Below are 11,728 nucleotides of genomic sequence, written 5' to 3'. Positions count from 1 at the left end.
TCCTGCAGCTCCATGCACAGCCCTATCCTGCAGCTCCATGCACAGCCCTGTCCTGCCACTCCGGGCACAGCCCTGTCCTGCCACTCCGGGCACTGCTCTGTCACTCGCTGGACTCTTGTTGGTTCTGTGAAGTGGGTACAGTCATCATCCTCCTTTCTAGGAAACTGAGGCACGAAGAGAAAGTAAACCTGCACCATGGCGACAGAAGCGCTCACAAACCCATTTTAGCTGGATGGAGTTTTATTTATTGTCTCATTTTTCTCTTTGTTTTCTCAAGTCAGAACACCAGTTGAGATTGTGGGTGGATCAGAACAGATGACTTGCGTATCTAGGCTTTAGAACCAGGAATTGGAATGAGGAGTCTTTCTTGGTCAACTGCCAGGGCTCAAAGCCAGAGTCCTGGAAGCTAGCCTATTCTTTCCCCATGGGGTAGGACCAAGGGTGACCACTGACTGACCTCTTCCCTCTGTTCTTCACAGTGCTGGCAGATGCCCTGGTGGTGGGCCCCAGCTCCCGGCCTCCTCCAGGTCTGAGCCTGCGTGAGGGAGAACCTTTCGAGCTGCGATGTGTCACGACTACGATGTCACCATTGCACACTCACCTGGCGCTTCGCTGGGAACTGCACCGGGGCCCGGTGCACCGCAACATCCTATCCCTAAGCCACGAGGGCCGGTTTCACCCAGGCCCTGGCTATGAGCAGCGCTACCACAGTGGGGATGTACGCCTGGACACAGTGGGCAGCGACGCCTACCGCCTCTCCGTGGCCCGGGCACTCTCTGCAGACCAGGGTTCCTACAGGTGTGTGGTCAGTGAGTGGATCACAGAGCAGGGCAGCTGGCAAGAAATCCAAGAAAAAGCTGTGGAAGTGGCCACCGTGGTGATCCAGCCGACAGGTGAGGGTTTGAAAATGTGTCCCTCGCTGATTGGAATTAGTGAACATATATAGGACTAGACCAGAAAAGGACAAACCCCGCTTTCCCTCATTGGGGAAGGGGAGCAGAGTGGTGTTGGTAGCTTGGGACGATTCTAGTGAATCTGGGCTCTTGCTCACCTTGTATGGGAAGGTTCTTTCTGACTCAGAGGTTAAGAATGTGTCCTGTCAGGGCCCACCTAATGTTCCCTGGGGGTGTGGGTGGATTCGCTCACTCTTGCTACTTTAGCTTTTGCTTGTGTACTATTTCCTTGAATCCCTGGGTGTGCTTTACCCACGGCTATTGGGTTGTGTATGGATAACTCCAAACCTCTGCTAATGTATACACCCTGGACCTGCCTTCCCACCCCCATCAGGTGCACCATCCCCTGCCAGTTGACAAACTGTGGATGAGGCTTCTTCTTGCTTCCTATGGCATACATACTTCAGAAAGTTCAGCCATGGTCCATATAAATTAATTTTTGTCTAATAATTTGCAAATATACCTCCTTTTTAAAAATTTCAACTACAGAAACAAGATAGAAAAGGCATATTAAGAAGTCTACAAAAACAGAAAGAAAAAACTCTTACTGACTTAGTGTTGGACAAGCATTGGTAGAGAGCCTTCTGATTTCAGTACTGTGCTGGACCCTGGGCTCAGAGCTACTCCAGGCTTCATCCCTGGTCACTGGAGCCTGTCGCTTCAGGAAGAACAGAAAGTACAAAGAAAACATTGCAGGCTAATGTCACTGCTAGGGATCGCTGGGTGTGTTTGGTTGTCTAGGAGCCCAGTATATTCAGATAGCAGTCTGCTTCCTGGGAGACCTTGGCTAGATTCATTCGCTGGAATGAGTGTGTGGCCTCCTCTGCTCCCTGGGAAGAAAAGCAGGAAGCTATGGTCAGTGATTGTTTTTGCAACTTGCATGGTTCGGGGCAGCATTCCTTGTATCTGAAAGTGGGTGTGAGTATCTTCATGAATGGCTTGTGGCAGCCGAGGTGTGGCCTTGGCTCCCTTGGCTGCAGAAATGACTTTCCAGATGGACTAAGGTCACCTTCTTTAGCCAAAGTGATTGTCTGGAATCTGCATAGGAAACCTCTAGCTGTTCAGTGTGCACCAAGCAACTATTTTAATGAGGCAGGCGAGCTAAGAGCTTAGCTTGGCAGCAAATTCACCACTTAATGGAGGAATTTCTATCGGAAAGGCGGTGCTTGTTTCCAACACACCACAAACCCATAGCATCTAATTATATGATGGAGACTCAGGACTCGGTCACAGCAGATCCATCCTGAGGCTGAGGCTTCGCCAACCTTTCTGGTATTGAACCCAGGCCTCCCTACTTGCTAGGCAAGCAGCTATTGCTTAGCTGTGTTGCCCTTTTTATTTTGGGGTAGGACTTTGCTAAGTTATTCCAGCTGGCCTTGAACTTGTGTTCTTCCAGCTTCAGCTTCCAGAAGAGCTAGGATCAGGCTTGCACCGGCATCCTTGACTTTGTGATCCTTTCGCGTGTGATGGGCCTCTTTGACAGTCTTTTGAAGCCCGAAACTGTCTTAATTCATGAAACATAATACATAAGGTGACGGGGAAAGAATTATACTGAAGTAGTTATCAAAATATCTTTAAGACAAATTTGTTTTATACTAAATTATACCTCCTTATTAACACATGAATAATAAGTCATATTGGCAGGCCTAACAACCATCATAATTTCTAGGGAGCAGGGAATGCAAGTGATGATTCAGATGTCTACAGCTCCTGTAAAGTGATGTATGAAGAGCAGTTATTTCTGTTGAGGACCAAGCCCCGGGTATAGGCCATACAATACTGCCTTGTTGCTCGCTTTCACAAAGGAAAGATGAGTAATATATCAGCGAAGGTTAATAAAAATAAAAAGAGGAATGAATTTTCTCATCCACATGCACAGACTCTGTGCACTGCAAGTTAAGAATCCCTGAGCTTGAGGGCTGTGTGCTCACTTACATGCGCTCCTCTCCCTCCCTCCCTTCCTTCCTCTTTCCCTCCATCGTTATAGCCCTCTTTCTCTATTTACTCATGTTTTCCAACAAGGTCTCACTGGCCTGAAACTCACAAGGTTGTCTTGTACTCACTGAGATCTGCCTGCCTCCGCCTCCCAAGTGCTGGCATTGTAGACATGTCCCACCATACCCAGCCAAGGGGTGGTCTTTTGCTTTTTATCAACCTGTGCCCTAGTCACAGGTGCCTGCTCCTCTACTCTGACCACAGTGGCACTGCAGGCGGCTCAGAGCCCCTTAGATGGCAAAGCTGTGTCACCCATGTGGTACGTTCTTCCTATGGTGGGAGTTGCTTGTGAGACAAATCTTATATGTAACTTGAGGATTTAGCAATATTCTACAGGAGAAAGCCTGGACTGGCACAGACTGTCCAGATCTCCTCTTGTGTTCTGAATCCTTAGAACTGCTCCCTCTCCCCTGGCTCTATTTCACCTCCCATTGCCAGACTTTTAAATCTGGACTATTAGGAGCCATGGCTAGTGATAGGACAGATATTTAGCCACTTTCACTGAGAAAATGACAAAGCAGACTATACAGCTGGAAAGACATTGCTGCCAATATTACTGGACCCTAGGAATGCATTTCTCGAACTATAAAGAGGAAAGGACAAACCAGACTTTGAAACTCTCGTTCCTAATACCGTGTCCACCTCATTTTCTGTCCTGTGTTGGGATGGATGTTGAACTTGGCTTGAAATAGTTGTTTGAACTATTGTTAAGATTTGATCACATTTATGTGGAAGCAATATCTGCCAAAGGGCACGGGCAGTGGGTTTGGTGTTTGGTGGGACAGGTTTAGACACCACCACCTGTCCCTGAGCTTCCTGGGAACAGCAGTGAGTGCTGAATGGGTTCTGCTGGAAGGTAGGGACTGTGTCTTGTTTGACTCTGCTGGGAGAAGTTGGCTGTCTGTCATTTAGTGATCGTTCCCAGAGCATCATTGTAACTTGAATTTTTCCACTCTGATTACAGATGTTCGACATTTTAAAAACTCCCTGAATAGAGTAAAATATTTTCATTTGAAAGATTTGACAATGGAATGCTAAACAAGGCCTTGCTTGAGTCTCTGGCACCCAGTACTTCAAGGCCTCCCCTAAATATAGCTTACTTTTCAATGTCCACAGTCATGAGAGGACGGTAGCATGGAGAATGCAAAACTCATTGGGTTTGGGGCTTAGAGTATGTCTCATGCTTGACTTTCAGCTGGGCGTGTCTAATGAAATGATAGTCCGCATGCAGCACATCGTAAAGGTCTGACTCAGGAGGAGAGGCGAATTGTCTGGTTTCGCTTTCCTGGCTCATCTGTGTAGTGTAGGGTTTTCCACCCCCACCCTCCGGGTGCAGGAGCCAGTGCTGCTAGGGGAGGGCTCTACCATGGAGCTACTGCTCTTCAGCCTCCACATCAATAGAATGGCCATAATAGCACCCACCTCATGTTATTTTCAGGATTAACGTACAGTAAGCACATGAAAGCAGTAGAAGTGTTTGCTGCTTTTCATTGCTTCTCTTTTCCAAAACCAATTTAGTGTGTCATGAATTTATTCATTAACTATTCCTCAAGCACTTTCAACTGCACAAAGCCTTCTAATTTTAATGCTATAAATCAGCTTAAAAGGAGGTGATCTAGAGGGTGGTAAGGAGAAGGGAGGGTCTAGAGAGGGCAGATCACTTGATCGCTTGACAGACTTGGTTTCCTCTTGTAGCTCTGCAATTGGCTGTGCCCAGAACGGTGTCTGTGGCTGAAGGGAAGGACCTGGACCTTTCTTGCAACATTACAACAGACCGTGTGGATGATGTCCGACCCGAGGTGACATGGTACTTCAGAAAGACACCTGATGCCTCCTTGCTGGCTTCCCACATGCTGGCTCGGCTGGACCGTGACTCCCTGGTACACAGCTCACCACACGTTGCTCTCAGCCATGTGGATACCCGCTCCTACCATCTACTGGTGCGAGATGTTAGCAAAGAAAACTCTGGCTACTATCTTTGCCTTGTGGCCCTCTGGGCTCCTGGACACAACAGGAGCTGGCACAAGGTGGCAGAGGCCATGTCTGCCCCATCCAGTGTAAGCGTGACCTGGCTAGGTGAGTAACTTGAAGAGGGCCTGTTAGGCTGTCTGCTTAATCCTTCCTATGCACTCAGGAAGCCTGGGGTAGGCTGGGCATTCTGCCTCGTTTAGATGTTTGGATCAGACGAGTGTCCTTGAGCTCCCCAGCTCCCAGGCTGGAGGGAAGCACGATGGGCTGAAATAGTCTGGCCAGCAAGCAAAAGCATAGGTGATGTTTGTTCCAGTGCCCTTGCTGGAGAATGTGGGTTCCTTTGTTATTGAGAGCCACCTGCCTGTGGGAGCTGAGCTGAATGGCTCTTTGCAGTGGCTCTTTGTTGAGGGAAGAGATGGCCATGCTCTTCTGCTTTCTTAGTCCCTTGGGCATTTCTGCTCTGGGCTAGTGCTTCCTAAAGCACAAGGAAGAGCGGTCACCTCCTCCAGCTTATGTGTTTTCTACCCCTTCTGCTAGAAGCCCACTGTGGTTTTCTCTGCAGGTGCATTTACAGTAGGGGCCAACCACTCACTGTCTCTCCTCAGGCTCCCAGCCTAGGTGCTTCTCCCTTGGTTGGGGGACAGCCGTGTTTGAGAGCAGCTTGTAACATGCGGAAAGATGACTGGTTTGTCCTCAGAGTGTCCCCCATTTGTCATGTATGTGATCCCTGGAGTGCCCCTCCCTTATCGCATGTGTGGGCCTGTTCTACCTTGTCATGTATCAACTGATGTATCCTCATCTTGTCATATGTGTGCTCCCTGGAGAGTGAGTGCTCCCTGAGCGGTCCTCACTTTAGCATGCGTGCTCTCTGGTGTCCTCACTCTGTCATGTATGTGCTGCCCTCATCTCATCACGCATGTGGTTCCTGCCATGTCCCCGCCTTGTCTTACATGTGACTGCTATCTTACATGGGCTTCCTGCCATGTCTTCACACGTGTCTTTCATGTCTTTGCCTTGTCTTACGTGTGATTGCCAGCTTTGACGCCATTTTCTGTACTGACCTTTTCACATCCCTTTGTCCTGTGTGTCTGCCTACTGGGAGGAGTGTCTACTAGCTCTTCCTGCTGTTCATCAAGGCTTGAAATAGCAGTTAGGCTCAGGAGGGATGGGCCTGAGGGGTGCGACTCGCTCCCCTCCTGTGCCACTTCCCAGGGACAGCCTCGTGGTCAGCTCTGCTGTTTTCAGTGCTTTGGGCCTGACAGAGGCATTTGGTTTTTCCTTAAGGAGGCAGCACAGATCTTTAAAGGCCAGGAAATGACTCCCCCCTCTTGCCCGATGCTAAACCTCCTCCTGCGTGTACACATCTTCAGCTTCTGTGTAGTTAGTTCTTCTCTGTCTTCTTAGAGGGCCTCTGCTGGCCTGAGGATGAGCTCCTGTCTGTTTGTCCCTAATAAGCCTTTCTTGAGCAGGGATGGGTAATAGGGGGGTCAGGGGGGAGAGTTAGAGAGTAAGCCGTAAGGAAAGTACAATCAGGGCCGAGACAGGGGTGAGCAGGTGTGGGGGTGCTAGTCAGCCCCGTGAGCAAAGTGGTGCTTTGATATCTGGAAAGCCAAAGGAGCAGGCTTATCTGGCGAGCTTTCATTCCCTCAGTCAGAAGCCTGCGCGAGGCGCACTGTGAAGTCCTGAGCTGGAACAATGTTGGCCCAGCTAGGACTCTCCTTAGCAACCTTCAAAATAAAACAGATGTTGTCAGCACCAAGCAAAGAGTTTTCATCTCTGGAGTTGAATCTGCCTCGCAGCTCTGATCCAAGTGCATTGTGTGGCGCTGTCAAATTCCCACTCTGCCCCCCCCCCTCGCCAACTTCTGAATCCTAGCTCCAGGATTTTTTTTTTTTTTCAAAATTCTGCCTGCACTTCAATTTGAGGGCTTCTTTGAAGTCCTGGTGTATTGATCCCACATACCCTGGGGGAAGTACAGGCTCTGTCAGACATCAGGGGCAAGCTCTGGGAGGGAACAGGCTTTGTAACTGGAAGGGATTTGTTGGTGACGTTTCCTCCAGAGACTGAGAGAAATAAAGAGGCTAAACTGTGGGAAAGACTCCTTTATTATCCCTGCCATGCTAGCCCCATTGTGAAAGTCATCTGTGCACGTCTCCAGCGCAGGGGAACTCCAATAGAACCCCATACCTTCCCCATGCTTCACACCAAATAGGGAGAAAGTGTCAGCCCCAACCCACAGATAATAGAAAAACCAGAATGGTATGCAGGCGTCGCCATGGCTGAGAATATTCAGAGACCCTTGCACACGCGTGAATTCACCAGGAGTGTAAATACTGTGGAAAACAGCTGTGTTTGTCTCTTTCCTCCCCTCCAGTCTTCACCCCTGCCCCGCCTGTGACTCACGCTCTGCAGCTGCTTGGACACTTGTTGGGAGACGACCCAGGCCTAAGCACAGCCACGGGGCTTTAGTCACAGTCTGCAGACCACACTGTCTGCCAGAAAGTGAGGCAGCCCGACCTTAACTGTTGCCTCTAGAAGTGTTGTTTGTGCATTCCATCAAAAACAGCTGGGAGCTTGTATAGGGTACTGAAGCTGTGACCCCCACACACACAAAAAAAAGCCGGGAAAATAGATGACCTGCTAAGTGTATAGATCATCCTGGGTTGTTGACATGGACTCTCGTCAGAGAGGCGTTCTCTTTGGGTGTAGACCAGGTTAGCCTCAAACTCACAGAGATCCACCTGCCTCTGCCCCACAGTGCTGGGATTAAAAGTGTGTGCCACCACTGCTCAGCTCACTTAATTTGGCTCCCTGTGCAGATAGGACACAACACTCAGCTTGGCCCTTGACGCGTTCAGACATATAATGACCATTTCCTGAACACTCACCTTTTCCAGGCACTGATGGGAGACTTCATATGCGCTAAGTGGACAGGTGGGAAGTGCTAGTGGCCTTCTTAGGAAGATGGACTCTTCCCCCAGCGGCAAATTCTTGCTTCTTGTTTGGGAATGGCTTAGAATTATCGCCTGAGTTGAGTCTGTCCTAAGCGTTGTCATCATATGTGAGGATCATCTCTGGACATCAGCTTCGCCCCCTGAGATGGCCAGCATTCTGTTCTCATCTTCAGAGCTTTGTTCTGGTTGCTGAGGGTTGCACGGGGTCCTCTCAGGTCTATCATGCTGCCCGGGCCCGATATTGATGGTCTGAAAAGTCAAGGGTGGGAGAATCTGGGTGAGGAAAAGGCCTTTTGCTAGGATTTGTGTCTCCCTTTGAAGCAGGAAAAGATACAAGTTGGTGTGCAAAATGAAGAACAAAGCAGCAGACATAAAAATATAATCAAGATCAAAAGGGGCAAAGAGAATCTAAGACTGGATACTGCGAGGAGGTGTGGATGAATTGGTTGGTGCACTTGTGAGTTTTGAAATTGAGTCAAAAAGATGCGATGATCCAGTTCTCTGCGGAAAGAAAACATAAACTCTTTCAGAGAAGCAAACTTTTCCCTGGCACAGAACGTATCCCGTGCTCTTTCATTTCGGGGGCAATGGATAATTTAATGACAGTGCTCTGGACTTTTCTTTTACCAGAGGCCCGCAGTGACTGTTCAGATGGGTGTTCCTTAGACCCATGCTCTCTGAGAGCTGAGGGCATGAGCTGTAAAGTGTGGAAAGGAGTTTCTCCCTAAAAGAACTTGAATTGCTTCACGAAACAAATGTTGCTTTGTGTTGATCCAATTTAGTGTATGGCTGAAATGTAGAGAGCCGAGCGGAAGGGCTGGTTAATCTGCACATTAAGCCATCTCTCTCTGCTATCAGATGTCTTAGATGAGCCTTTGGCAAAAGCTGGATACTAATCAGTTTATGGTTGAGCTCTCTGCCCAAAGTACCAGACTTGTGCGGTGTTAATTAGAGTAGGTTCCAAGGGTTTGAGATGTGGGAGTCAGGGGCGGGGAGGGGGCAGAGCTGAGCTCTACTGTGCAGGCCTAAGAACCTGATTTGCATTCTCCCCCACTGGAGAACCGGCCCTCTTCAGCAGTATGCCAGCAAGGAGGGTAATTATTTTTTCTTTAAAAGGACTGTTAATCTGCAAGTACTTAGTAAAAGCTTGAATTCTGTGCTGTCTCTAGGACATCCTGTTTAGCATGGTTACTGCTCAGATCGGTCCGGGATTATTCCAGAAGTGTGAGTGGGGAGCACTGGAGTCAGGGAAACTTGTGTGGGCTTCCGTTGCAGCGGCTTTGGTTTTCTCGGTTTGGTGGGAAAATGCATGAAGTGCTGAGCATAGTACCTGTCAGTGATAGGCGTGGTGCATTACGTGGTGGTAATGGGGACAATTTTGTAGTTCTTGAGGGTCTTCTCCACCAAGTGTAGCCAGTTAGGATGTAGGTGTATGCGTTTGGGCATCTGTTTGGGTTCCATGGAGTAACCAAGAGTGTGTGTCCTGAAAGTAGCTTTCCCAGGACATGTTGGGGCCAGGGGGTTGAGCTGGCCACAGCCAGCACTGAGGATGATGGGTGTCCAACATAGGTGTTCCATTTGAATGTTCATATTGCTCTGAAATGGCTAATGCTGACTTCTGTTACACTGACAGTTCTGTTTAGGCTCTGCAGAGCAATTCCCCCACCTTGGTTAAATATTAGAGAATCTTTAGTATACAAATGACTGTGCTAACTCGTTGGCAGTCAGCCGTACACTCCTTGGCCGCCTCCGATTTACCTGTCCACTTCAAGATCCACAGACATAGACCGTTCCTCCTGTTTTCTCTAACCCTGCCTTCCATCCTTTCCTCTCGTTAGCTATACCAAGATCACAGTTGGAGAAGGGGTGTTAGACCATGCCCCCTTGGAGCACAGTGGGTCAATCAGAGCTTCTCGGCTATCACCCTGGGCTCCTGGGAGGGAACAGGCTGTAAGAAAGCCTTTGTATCCCAGGGGTGGAATGAGCTTGTTACGTAAGTTGAATAGGGTGCCATGCCATGTAGATAAAGTCTCCCCTGAAATTCTGCTTAAACTCTATACAAAAATCCTCTAACTTAGCTCCCATGGGCTTCAGTTTTGCTTGTCGTTTAAAACAAATACAGAAATAATACTAATCCTACAACATTTTGTAAAGATTAAGCAAAATAAAGTATTGTGGTCTGCTGCGTGGGATCTAAGAAGGCCTTCAATAGATGCTAGTTGTCACTGTCATTATTGTTATTGTAGAATAGGGATAAGGTTATATACCCTCTTTATAGACTTGTCAGAGTAAACAGAAAGCATCTGTGTACCTTGCTGACACACAAGGAAGGCGCGTGGTTCCTGAAGACAATAGGCACAAAGTACTTGAATTAGTAACTTAGCCAGTGATTTGTGAGGCTTTTCATGGTTTTGACAGTTATGACAAAGAAATTTAATGATCCGTGTTTCTAGTAGAATCTTCTGAGGAGGGTCACATGGGAGTCTACAGCTTTAGAGACTCTGTGTGTGTGGGGTGTGTGTGTGTGTGTGTGTGTGTGTGTGTGTGTGTGTGTGTGTGTGAAAGAAAGCTCGTGCGTGCACGCAGGTGTGGCCCTGGTACCCATGCTAGAAACCAGGTCCCTATTTTCACATGCTATTGGCATTCGGCTTCGAATGGCTCCGTGTTCTGTGAAAGAGCTGATAGCGTGGGTTGTTGTTTGTTTTCAGCCTTTCAAAACAAATTTACAAACATTCACAGTAGAAGAAATAATCACCAGCTTTAACTGTGAGTTTCTTACTCATTGATTTTGATTTCAGCTCTTTTTCCTTCCTTGGAGATACACACACACACACACACACACACACACACACACTCCCCCCCCCCTACACTTTGGTTTTTATCTGCAGGAGCATAACCATACCCAATGTGCCATATCTTTTCTTTTGTAAGACAGACTGGCCTTGAACTCAGCACCCTCCTGCCTCTGCCTCTCGGGTGCTGGAACTACAGGCGTGTACTACCACACACAGCCTCCAGATACCACTTCACCACGAGATACTTCAGGATGTATCCCAACTGCTGAGCATTCTTCAAACATAACTCTCCTTGCGTTCTTAGCTGATTTCTTGATGAGATCAGGCAGAATGTAGCAGTAATCAGTAGTGAAATACCATGCCAAAAATGAGCATTTTTATGCAAAATATTGAATTTAGTCCAATTCAGCCAGTATGCTAATATCTCTGTAGAAGGCGCTTTCTGCGTAGCATGTGCAGATGGAATCTCAGGGTAGTCCTTAGCCGTGGAAGGAGTCTGCTAAGGTTCCATGAGATGTACATACAAATCACGGAAGTTCAAGGCAATGTTCTAGTAAAATCTCCAGGGAGTGGGGAGCCTGGCAGGTGGTAGGATCTCTGTCGAACACCTTCTGAATGAGAAGTGAGGTATGGGATGGGGCTGCCTGCCAAGTGCGATCAGAGGAGTTCTGTATTGCCAAGGTGCGGCCACAAAGAAGGGCGTGGTATGGGGGCCTGCAGAAAGACACCAGCTCCACAAACTATCTTTGGAATTGCGAGACAGCATAAAAGGGCACTTTCTGCACATGCACAAGACAGAAACGACACAGGAACCTGCGTCCCGACTCCTGCCACTCTGATGTCATAGGCAGCATCCAGTCTTCTCTGAGAGCCTTTATCTGAAAGTGACTCACAAAGCTGGTAGGCAGCCCAAACAAACCTGCTCTCTGTCCTTTTACAAGCCAAGAGGCCAGTAGTCCATGCATTCCATCCGAGGCTGGTGGTGGTGGAGGTGGGGCTCAGGCTGGTAGTGGTGGAGGTGGGGCTCAGGCTGGCGGTGGTGGAGGTGGGGCCAGGCTGG

At 48.5% G+C, this 11,728-nt stretch overlaps 1 protein-coding gene across 1 annotated transcript in view; it reads left to right on the top strand.

The window, feature by feature from the left end:
* The window catches only part of Ptgfrn (prostaglandin F2 receptor inhibitor), a 70,491-nt gene that overhangs the window by 32,518 nt on the left and 26,245 nt on the right, over positions 1 to 11,728 (top strand). The window contains exons 3-4 of the mRNA XM_005357104.3: positions 480 to 893; positions 4,644 to 5,024. Of these exons, the coding sequence (XP_005357161.1) occupies positions 480 to 893; positions 4,644 to 5,024 (795 nt within the window). The remainder of the gene's footprint in view (positions 1 to 479; positions 894 to 4,643; positions 5,025 to 11,728) is intronic.

The sequence above is a fragment of the Microtus ochrogaster genome, chromosome 21 (assembly GCF_000317375.1).
Source record: "Microtus ochrogaster isolate Prairie Vole_2 chromosome 21, MicOch1.0, whole genome shotgun sequence".
Lineage (NCBI taxonomy): Eukaryota > Metazoa > Chordata > Mammalia > Rodentia > Cricetidae > Microtus > Microtus ochrogaster.
This window is presented reverse-complemented; position numbering and strand designations above follow the sequence as displayed.